The following is a 12,058-nucleotide window of genomic DNA, read 5'->3' on the forward strand; positions in this document are numbered from 1 at the left end:
GTGTACGTAAAAAAAAAAATGTTTCCAGATACAGTATTATATGTACAGCTAAACCCAAACTGACAATCTGGATTCTTCAGTACTCATCACTGAAACTTACCTTTACTTCTCTAGAAAGCTTTTAAAATATGAGCATTTCTATTAGATCAATGTGGCAACATACTTGCTGATGAAAGATTGTAGTTACCATTTTGAATTGCTATTGAAAATAATTGCCTCTACAAAAGGAAACATCTGTATGATAGCACATGGTTAAAGCTGCCATCAATTTTTAACATTTGAGGGTTGAGCTATGACCTTTTATGATGACTGTGAACAGTAACTGCCTCCATTAGCCATAAGTTTTGTTTCTTTATTTTAGTAGATGGCCTAGGCTGTAAATATTAGAGAATCTAAAATAAATCAACATATTATCCTAAGGATACAAAATGTAAGAGCTATTTGTGGTTGGGAACCCTTGACAGATAGTTTGGATGAAGCAGATGATTGCCTGCCTAGCGTATCTGGTCTGCATTGCTATGCCTGCAGGCAGTTTAGTGCTGTGGTTGTATATTGATGTCAGGGTTAGTACTGAGTGGCTAGCAGTGACAGATGTCTATAATTACAGGCAATGCTTCCAGTATTTCTGAAAAGCCAGCCTATGTTGAACAATTATCTTATTTCTGCCTTGCCAAAGAGCGTGTTCCAATTCCTAGTATTAGCAGTGGTGAATATAGCACTTCATCTGCTGCCTTGGGACAAATGTGGGAAAAGCACTTGGTTATAAAACATAAATGCAAAATATTTCTTTAACACTTTGAATTAGTTCAGTTCAGTGTTTTCCTAATTTTTATCTTCCCATAATGTTTCTGTTGAAGGAATCTTGAAATAATAGAAGCACATTTGGCTACTTATTGGGATTTTGTTTTCCCTTAAGCCTGTGTGTCTCCCCAGCGCCAGTATCCCTTGCTTTACTGAATAGATGTGTTTAAGCAAAGTTGGCCTTGAAACGACTTTCTCCAACGTGGATTACATTTTCTGATTGACTCCCATTACAAAATTGGAAATGCATTTCCATGGACAACCTCCCACACCTTTTGACGAGGAAAATTGTAAAAGGATAGACAGTGCTGAAATGTGCGAAATACCTTAGTGCACTGGTGCCTTTACACTTACTGAGAAATTGCAGTTTTCAACTTTTGTTTTAACCCTTTTTTTTTAAGCCTTCAGCCACTTACTGTCCTTTCCTATCTCCAAGTATACATGACCACTTCCTTCCATATTGCCTCTTAGCCCACTTTAGCGCCTCATTAGAAATGCTTTCATGCTTGTTGGTCCCAGTTCCCAACTGTCCTTTTTTTCTGGTTATTTGCATTTCTGAGACATGGCCTGTAATACCACTCTCCCCAGCAGATGCATCTGCCTTACTTACACAATACTCTCCAACCTTAACATTCCTGAAGTTCCTAAAGTTCAAGGCACTGGGTATTAAAACATTATCCATGCTGTAAGTGACAAATTCTGTATTTTCAGGTAATGTAGACTGAGAAATGCCTAGGAAATAGCATTTGAGGTCATGTTTCTTTCCAACCTTAATCTAACCTGTATTGGGTTTCTACTTTGTGCTTCACTCCACTTTGTGGCATTATTTATTACATTTTCTCATTTAGTCTTCTCAGCAATATTCCCTTTAGTAGGTAGGAGTATCTTCATTTTGCAGAATATGAAAAAAGATTTCAGGAAGGTTAAAAACTTGTTTAGTGTCCTAGGTTTTCGGCCAAATCATCATACCCTAAACCCAAGTGTGCTTTCCAGTGTATCACATTACCTATGTAGGTATTTAGATATGAGTCCAGACATGATCAGTTTTAAGTGTAATGATCGATAAGACCATCATCACAAGCTTCATCCCCGTATTTGCTATTTTACTTCCCGAGGAAAAATCTCATCACTACAACCACAGATTGGACCTCTAGTTCTGGCTAGCCATCAGTCACTAGAGAATCGAGCTAGATCCTAGATATCTGCTAAAATCCACCCTACTGTAGGAGAAGCAACTCAACTCATGGTCTAGTGTCAGAGATCAATATTATGTTCATATATGAAAGGCAGCCCCTTTCTGTTCTTACCGGGCCTATCACACAAAAACTTTTCTGATAACTTAAAACTCTAATGATGATGTTCTGGAACCCCTTGTCTGTGTGCATTTAATTTAGCAAAGAAACTCAGAGAATCGGATGGACTTGTTTACCTGAATTGGGAAGACTTTGATAATTTATTGGACACAGGGATGTAAATCATCTACATAACCCAGAGATGAGAACTTATCCTGCAGACAGGAAACAGGAACTTGTGATGACTATAAAAAGGAAGATGAGGGCTTTGAAATCAGGAACTTAGGTTGTACAGAGCCCTTGGGATAAAACATCACCTGCTACCACACAGCATTCTGTTTTCCTCCTGTCTCCTTTCCCATCACATTTACTGTTCCGCCTCTGTAAAATAGAAGTTATAGGTAGAAGACAGAAGATTAGGAGTTAGTCTGTCTTTCACTGGGGCTCTCTTCCCTCTAATCACTCTTCTTTAACCACTATTAAAGTTACTCACATGCCAGTTTAGAAGAAACATTTACTTTCCACTATCTAGTCCAGATAAAGCACAAATAAAAGGGACCGTCATCTTGGTGCATGCCTCATAATCTTAATGCCAGACTAATGTTTGACTATCTTACTTAATAATAATAGTGGCCATTTAGTGACCACGTATTCTGATGGCTAATAGCTAATGTTTATTTGGTGCATACTGTGTGCTAAAAACTTTCCAAGTGTTCCTGACACTGTGCTGGCAGTGCTGTATATAATACAGTGTTTGATGACAATAATATTGGGTTGGCCAAAAGGTTCCTTTGGTTTTTAAGTAAAAATAAAAGACACATTTTTCATTTTCACCAAGAACTTTATTGAACAACCTATTCATTGTTTTGTTCCACTACCTTCTGCCGTTTTTCAGGCAACTTCATAATTCCATCTTCCCAAAACCTTTGATCTTTTTGAGCAAAGAACTGTTCCAGGTGCCTTTTACAGTCTTCCAGGCAATGGAAATGTTTTACATTAAGAGAATTTTGTAAAGACCTAAATAAATGGAAATCTGAAGGTGCAATGTCTGGTGAATATGGCGGATGAATCAGAACTTCCCAGCCAAGCTGTAACAGTTTTTGCCTGGTCATCAAAGAAACATGCGGTCTTATGCTATCCTGATGGAAGATTATGTGTTTTCTGTTCACTAATTCTGGACACTTTTCGATGAGTGCTGCTTTCAAGTGGTCTAACTGGGAGCAGTACTTGTTGGAATTAACTGTTTGGTTTTCCAGAAGGAGCTCATAATAGAGGAGTCCCTTCCAATCCCACCATATATACAACATCACCTTCTTTGGATGAAGACCAGCCTTTGGTGTGTGGTTGGTGATGGTTCATTTCGCTTGCCCCATGATCTCTTCCGTTCCACATTATTGTACAGTATCCACTTTTCATTGCCATCACAATTTGTTTTGAAAATGGAACGTTTTCATTACGTTTAAGTAGAGAATCGCATGAGGAAATATGGTCAGGAAGGTTTTTTTCGCTTAACTTACGTAGAACCCAAACATCAAAGCGATTAACATAACCAGGCTGGTGCAAATGATTTTCAACACTTGATTTGGATACTTTGAGTATGTCACCTATCTCCCATGTGCTGATTGTTCTCAGTTAATGTCTTGATTTGATCGCTATCAACTTCAACTGGTCTACCCAACCATGGAGCATTATCCAGCAAGAAATCTCCGGCACGAAACTTCGCAAGCCACTTTTTTTTTTTCTTTCTTTCTTTTTTATTTTTTTTGCTTTATAACAAATTTAATCAGTTATACATATACATATGTTCCCATATCCCCTCCCTTTTGCGTCTCCCTCCCACCCTCCCTATCCCACCCCTCCAGGCGGTCACAAAGCACCGAGCTGATCTCCCTGTGCTATGCGGCTGCTTCCCACTATCTATCTACCTTACGTTTGGTAGTGTATATATGTCCATGCCGCTCTTTCGCTTTGTCATATTACTCAGCCATAAAAAGAAACGAAATTGAGCTATTTGTAATGAGGTGGATGGACCTAGAGTCTGTCATACAGAGTGAAGTAAGCCAGAAAGAGAAAGACAAATACTGTATGCTGACACATATATATGGAATTTAAGAAAAAAAATGTCATGAAGAACATAGGGGTAAGACAGGAATAAAGACGCAAGCCACTTTTGACACGTTCGAACAGTCACAGCACCTTCTGCATACACTGCACAAATCTTGTTTTTGCATTCCAGTTGTGTTTTTACCTTTCTTGAAATACTAAAGCATAATATGCTGAAAATGTTGCTTTTTTTCTTCCATCTTCAATATTAAAGTGGCTATACAAAAATTCACCAATTTTGATGTTTTTGTTTAAATGCACGCTCATATGACAGCAGCCACATACAATCTAACAAACTTGTTTCGAATGAAGTTAAAGACAACTAAGTGCTACTAGAGCCATCTTACAGAAAAAACTGAACAAACTTTTTTGCCAACTCAATAATAATAACCAATACTTTATGGAAATTTTACCATGTACCAGGACTGTTGTAAGTGCTTTACATATGTTAACTGCTTTAGTCCTCTCAAAGATTCTGTAAATTAGGGCCAACTATCATCCTCATTTTATATTTGAGAAAACCAAGGTGTAGAGGGTAAGCAGTTTGCTCAAAATCACTCAGTAAGTGGTGGAATCCAACTAGTCTTGGGCTTCAGAATCTATCTTTAATCACTTGACTAGACTGCCTTCTATTTTGTGATATTATTCTTTCCATTTTACAGATGAAGAAACTGAGACTCTTAGAGGCTAACTAATTTTACTAGAATTATAGAGTTAATTTATTAAATAAAATATTTATTAAATGTCTGTTATCTGCCAAGCACTGTGCTAGGCTAGCAAGTAGTGGTCTCACTCAGTATCCCATGTGCATTGCACTAGACATGCATTCTGTGTTTCCTCCTAGTTGAAGTTATCTAAAATATATACTAATGGGCTTCCCTGGTGGCGCAGTGGTTGAGAGTCTGCCTGCCGATGCCGGGGACATGGGTTCGTGCCCCGGTCCGGGAAGATCCCACATGCCGCAGAGCGGCTGGGCCTGTGAGCCATGGCCGCTGAGCCTGCGCGTCCGGAGCCTGTGCTCCGCAACGGGAGAGGCCACAACAGTGAGAGGCCCACGTACCGCAAAAAAAAAAAGAAAAGAAAAGAGAAAATATATACTCAACTTGCTCATTTCTGTCTTCTTATTGAAAGAAGACTATGCTTCCTGGGCAACTGCATGTTGTCTTTGTTCACCAGTTAGACTTTTGCATATGTTGTAGCTAATTTTCAACATAAAAGTATTCAGTAGGAAGACTAGGATGGAAGCAGTACTTAGCCTATTGCTGCGTATATTGCCTCCTCAGAGAAGGTTTGAAGTGTTTATTAGTGTTTGAAGATACTAGTGTTTGAAGACGTCAGTAGGCCATCAGAAGGTGAACTCTGATCCTTTGCATTTAGGGTAAGTTAAAGTTTTCACTAACTAGGCTAGTGTGAGAGACAGAAAGTAAAAGCTACGAAGGACTATAGGATCAACGTTTTTGAGTAAAGTTTGAGAATATAATGAAAATAGCAGATTTGACGGCATAGTAAATATATGCACAGTGTCATTGGCAGCCCTTTTTTCATTCCATGGGCCATTATTCCTTTACTCTTTTTGTCAGGTTGTCCTTCCTAAAGGGATAGAGATTTGAGTGGCTTATAGGAGGAAGGTACCGCAGTTGTTTTGGATGTAGGAAATGGGAGGTGTTTCAGAGAGGCAAGGTGGAGGCAGAGTGTGTGTGCAAGAGTTAGATTAAGTGGTGGAAGACTCAATGTGATTTGCTTAACTTTCTGAGTGACTACAGAAATGAGTTTCATTTATTGAGCATATACTTTTACCCTTCAGAAGTTGACTTGGCCTACTTATATCATTAGCCCCAGTTGCCACACTTGCATAATGAGAGTGCCTCATGGGAAACAGCAGTATTAAGAGATTCTTAAAAATAGTTCTGTTAGGTGTTATTTATAATTTGTTCTTTTTCAGGGCTATCCTTTAGTAATTGGTTTCTTGAATTATTTCATGGAAGCAAACCCATTGTAATCCATATAACCACATCCAGGCTTTGAACAGCACTTCACTCTGCCTCTGATCCTAGCCTCCAGAATAAAATCAAAGTCCCATGAATATTTTAAGTGACAACCACAAAGATCCTGAGACACATTCTCCCTGTATCGGAAGTTGGGAGGGACTTCTGCTCTTCCCTTATCCCTGACGCCAGGTGGCAGGTCCCTAAACTCTGTGCTTTTTAGGTTGTACGCCTGAGGAGTGATGTGTCCAGAGTTCCAGAGAAGTCTTGGAAAATAGTTGAGGTGAGTTGAGCTGCTGGTTATTGTGGTGGATCACCAGTCTTTATGCTTGTCTCACCACAGCCCCAGATTCTTATTATTAAAATAGGCACGTGCACAGTGATAAGTGTAGGGGTGCATTTTTCTTGATTCCCTTTTTTATGCACTGTGGAATCCTACAGTGTGCATGTTTTATAACGAAATGTTCGATAGTCAGCTAATGTTCGATAGTCAGTATTAACGGCGAAGCCTCTGTTTAGTGTGATTGCATAGTATGAAAGCAGCCTAGGTTTCTTGATTATAACTTTGCCGAAGTGGCCAATTCTAACCAGTTATTCATACCTGAAAGGAGAAAGTTGTATTTGGCTACAATGAATAGCATCTGTTATTGAACAGTATCTAGAGCACATGTATCTCTTGTGCCAGAATACGTTTCTGGCAGACACCTTTGAGACGTGTAAAGGATTAAACAAAATCTTTTACTTCCCAGTTCCCCACCTCTACCATCACTCTCTCACAAACTTCATCCAGCATCAATTCTTTGCTCCAAAATGTAATCATGTCATCTTATAAATTTGCTGTTGCAAAGAATTGTGAATCAAATGCCTGAAATGCCCCTTCAAACCATGATCTCAAAACCTTCTACCAAAATTAATCACACCTTCTTCCAGTAGTCCTGTGCCATAGCCATGGTTCGCTTCTTATTGTATGAGCTTGGAAAGATAATATATTTACCCAAGACTTTACCATGGCTTTAGCCCCAGAAGACTAGTTTAACAGAAGCTTGGCCCCAGATATGGAGTGAATTGGCAGCCAGCGGGAACAAAGCTGTGTCAGGACAAATGTACACTCCCCATCTTCTCTAGTTGGCTTTCAGCTGGTTGCACCACAGGAGTCTTTCTATGGACTGTGTATCCTGTGACCAATAACTGGTGCTCTCGACCCAGGTCCCTCTTGGCTAGTGAAGGCCTGTCGGGAGACATTAGGTTCATGCTGGTGGAGATCCTTAGTCAGTGGCTCCCTGAAGGAAAATGGGGCAAACAGCCAGCTTCTGTTGAACAGGTGGTAGTTAGACCTTAGATCTGGTCGGGGCAGGAGGGAAAGAATCTCTCCAAAATTACCAGTATTGCTGGTTTTCACACTGTACCTGTACTCCTCTTTCTAATAAATGATTGTTTAGAAAGTAATCCAAAAATATCTCTGGCGGCATCTGGAGCCCTTCCTTAGCAGTCTGGATTTGGGCCCAAGTGAGGAATGGAAACCCCACTGGGGTGCAAGCAAAAGAGGAAGCATGTTCTTAGCCATGCATCAGTGGAGGCCCCTACTGGGAGAGAGGATTATCACAAGGCAGCAGGCAGCCCTGTACCCCAGCCTGCTGAGTTCATGCTTTGTGCCACAGGATGTGGAGCGAAGGAAATGTGAGGCCAAAGTGGTCGCTCCAAGTTTTCTTATACAATAGCTTATTCAAGCAGATTGGGAACGCCTCTTAAGAGATTTGTTAGGTACATGTCCCCTTAGCAAGATGGCCACCACAGATGGTAGGTTCAGATATTCTAATTGAAATAAATACTTAACGTTCATATTTATTTTATATCTCCATAGCCAGCTTTTCTTTATCAGATGTCATTCTGTATTCCACTGAATGAGGCAGCCAGATTCCTAACCTTTTACCGCTTGGTTTCCAAAGTAAATTATGGTCTTAAAATTCAATTTTAGCAAAAGATTTTTTTACCTAATTTTGGTCCTCTATTTTGTGATGTTATTTTAAATGATATGGAAAAATTAGTCAGCCAAGATTAATGTGGATCTATTCATTATCACTAAGTTTATGTATTTAATATGCAGCAATGATGTCTATACTATTAATTCTCTTGATGTGGTCACAAGTTAATTGTGACGATCATTTTATTTTTTTTTTTATTCTGCTTCAAACGTTAATGAGAGAGCTCAATATCTTTAGTTCCAAACTGTTTAGATCCAAGTCATTAAATGCTCTGTTAGTTTCCTCTTACACCTTTCCTTTTCCTCCCTCCCCTCCCTTTCTCTTTAATGGATCTCATGTAGAGAGCACTGCATTGGCTTCAAGGGCACTTGAAGCCTAAGACAAAAATATGGAAATTGGTTTCTTACTCATAATAAGCGAGTTCACACTCCATTCCAAAATTGTTTTCCTAAGGAACATCAATGCTTTTATTATATTGAATGCTTTCCAGTGACAGGTTTTGTTTTACCAAATTACATTCAGTTAAAAATCTTGGTGATGGGATGAATTGGGAGATTGGGATTGACATGTATACACTAATATGTATAAAATGGATAACTAATGAGAACCTGCTGTATAAAAAAATAAATTAAATAAAATTCAAAAAAATAAAAATCTTGATTTTTAAGTCATTTCAATAGATTAAAACAATACCTTAAATTCATAATTGTTGAGTTTTTTTAAATTTTTATGGTATCAATTTTGTATTATTGGATGTGAATTTTTTTACACTAATTGGTTCAGGAAAGTATATCATCTGATGGCAAAATACTTTGTTGTTGATTTCCACAGCACTGCTAATTTTCTGCACTGAGCCTGCTTATAAAAGCTCTTTGAGAAGTTATAACATCCTAAACATTTATAGAAGGCCTAAGGGTATTAACTTATTGTAATTTTCTGAAGATTCATTATCCAAAATCTTAATTCATTATAACAACTCTTATGAAAACCTATAGAACCAGTGTTTTCTCTTATTTTCTTATTTGCACACAATGAGAGATTCATTGTTCTTTTTAATTTGTTTCATGCGGTGCTTTTGAGTACATTTCATAGAGGGCTGTTATTGAATTTCTGTGCCTGTCATTATATATCCATACAACCTTTAGGAACTAATATTCTGGGTTTCCCAGTTCTGTAATCTACTTCAAATTTAAGGATTGACATAATTAGTTTCTTCAAAGTTATAACCTGAATGTTAGAGACAACACTGCAGATACCCAAGACCAAGGATTCAGACTGGAAAAAGAAAGCAATTTTAAAAATTATCACAGCACATGCTTTTATTCTTCATTAAATTAAATTTACAGCTCAAAACCTTATTGCTGTTTGTATGTGTATTCCCTTGTCTGGTTTTGTTATCTTGTCTGGCTTCTTTTTTAAAAACCAGATATAAGATCATGTCAACTACCTGCATATGCTCAGACATTATTTGTCACTTGATTAGTTTAGAAGTTAAAGAACATAAGTGGGTCACTGAAGTGTTATATACATATCCAAATACTCTTTTCTGAAGTTTAAAAGAAACTTCACAGTAGAATGACTAGAGATAAGAAAACATATTAAGACAGTTTTTTAGGAGCATGCCTTCTTATGTCTGTACTGATGATAATTTCTTACATTTCTAATGACTTCCTGTATTTCAAGAGCCAGAGAGATGGATGACTGGCTAAAATGGGTAATTTTTCTACCTTCTAAGACAATAACTATTTAGAAGTAGAAAGAATTTGGTTTTGTATTATGAAATTTTGAAGCTTTATGCCTTTAACAAATGCCATTTCTGACCATGATTAGCAAGATTTCAAAGTTAATACAAATTTAGGGTTTTGTTTGTTTTAACCTTTTTTCTGTGTGAAAGTCTTCAAGCTAGGCCCTTTCTTACCCTTCTGTTATTTTTTATGTAATGAGCTTTCTCTTGGAAAAGTAGTAGCTGACAATACTAGCACCTACTGTTAGAAAGGGTCCATGAAAGGGGGTAGGAAGGGAAGCTGCATTTACTGAGTAGCTGCTAAATGTCAGGTTCTGTGTTAGGTATCATCATTTAATCTTCCCAAAAGCCCATAAAGTAGGTTTTATTATTATTCCTGTTTTTCAGATAGGAAACCAAGATTCAGAGACTTTAAGTAACCCCTAGTTAGTGGCAGAATTCAAATCCAGTTATCTTTGGGACCAAAACCTGTGCTTTTGGTATGTTGCTAAGTTTATCGAGACAGCGTTCTGAGTACTTCTGGAGATGTAAAGAGAAATAGACATTTCCCTGCCCTCAGGCAGCACGTGCTTGAAGTAATGTAGGAAACACATATAAACATAGAAAATTAGTACTACAACAAGATAATATTCTATTACATGAGAAGTGCCACTAATAGGCCAGCAACTATGGATGCTCTGAGTATCCAAAGGAGGAGAGAGAGCTCCTCTTACTGAATCTACAGGGAGAGCTTCTTCCAGAAATATTTAAGCGTTGAAACTACATATTTTTATATATAAAATAGATAAACAGCAAGGACCTACTGTACGGCACAGGGAACTATATTCAATATCTTGTAATAACCTATAATGGAAAAGAATCTGAAAAAGAATATATATATATATATATATATATATATATATATATATATATGTATAACTGAATCACTTTGCTGTATACCTGAAACTAACACAACATTGTAAATCAACTGTACTTCAATTAAAAAATAATAATAATTTTAAAGAACTATATCTTTTTAAATAACAAAACTTTACCAGTGGTCACCTGAGTGAGTAGAATTTGGAATATATTATTTTTACAGGAAAAAAAATTCTTCGTAGAAAAACACACATCTTATTGGTTGTTTTCCTTTTGTTACAAAATTATAAATGAAATGGAATCAGCCAAAATACACATTTTAACATTACATTCTTGTTATTCATTTAACAAACATTTATTGAGTATTAGGCATGGGAGATAAAAGAGCATCATCTCCACCCTCAGGGAGTTTGTAGTCTAACGGAGAAAGACAGGCATATTAAAAAAAAAAAAAAGAAGAAGAAGAAAGGGAGGAAGGCACAGGCTGACAGGCAAAAACTAGGTTATGTGAAACACATAACCAAAAGTATAATGATTTATTCAACTTCATTGTATCCTTCAGAGAAGGATAACACAAATGGGCTTATTAGTCTCTTATTTCTTAGATTTTTACTTATTTTTCACTATGATCAAATTATCTTAATTGATTATGAAATGAATCTATGAACTGAAAGTGAGCTTTTTTCCTTTTCTTGCATTCCTACGCCAACTCCTATATCTTTCCCTAAAATGAGTATGTATTGTGATGTAGTTTCTTCTTGCTGTCATAAAAATTATTTTTGGTGAAGTGATAGAAGTTTTAGAAAATGTTGAAAACCCCTAAATATTGTGTAAGAATTTTTTCTGTAGAAAACTTTCATTGACTTGTGCTTTATGATAGATAATCTTATAGGTATTTCCTCACTGGACAGATTAGTCCTCACCCCCAAATTATGTGTATCTATGGTATAACTACATTTCAAATGTTCGAAGACATTTTCATATTATCTGCATGCTCTCTGAATGATAAGGTGCCTTGGAAAATGTGAGATGGTCTTTTAAAAGAAATGCAGTAATCATACATTGATTTTAAATGACCCTGTCACACGTGAAAACAAATCAGATTGTTGCTCTTAATGAGCTTTTCAATTTACTATTCAGTAGATCAGATAAGTGGATTTAAGAGGTAATGATCCTGTTTAGTACTCGAGCTTGGCTGTCAGATCCTAGTAGTGGAGAGAAATCCCTAGGGACAAAAGCGTTGACACAGTTCTAGATGGGATAATGGGAATCAAAGCTAATGGATGATAAAAG

At 37.2% G+C, this 12,058-nt stretch overlaps 1 protein-coding gene across 1 annotated transcript in view; it reads left to right on the top strand.

Annotated features, from left to right (window-relative positions):
* RANBP17 (RAN binding protein 17) overlaps nucleotides 1–12,058 on the top strand; it is a gene marked incomplete at both ends in the record, with an annotated part of 307,000 nt that overhangs the window by 195,262 nt on the left and 99,680 nt on the right. The window contains one exon of the mRNA XM_079703069.1: nucleotides 6,405–6,464. Coding sequence (XP_079559195.1) covers nucleotides 6,405–6,464 — 60 coding nt within the window. The remainder of the gene's footprint in view (nucleotides 1–6,404; nucleotides 6,465–12,058) is intronic.

The sequence above is a fragment of the Hyperoodon ampullatus genome (genome assembly GCF_949752795.1).
Source record: "Hyperoodon ampullatus genome assembly, chromosome: 4".
Taxonomy (NCBI): Eukaryota; Metazoa; Chordata; class Mammalia; order Artiodactyla; family Ziphiidae; genus Hyperoodon; species Hyperoodon ampullatus.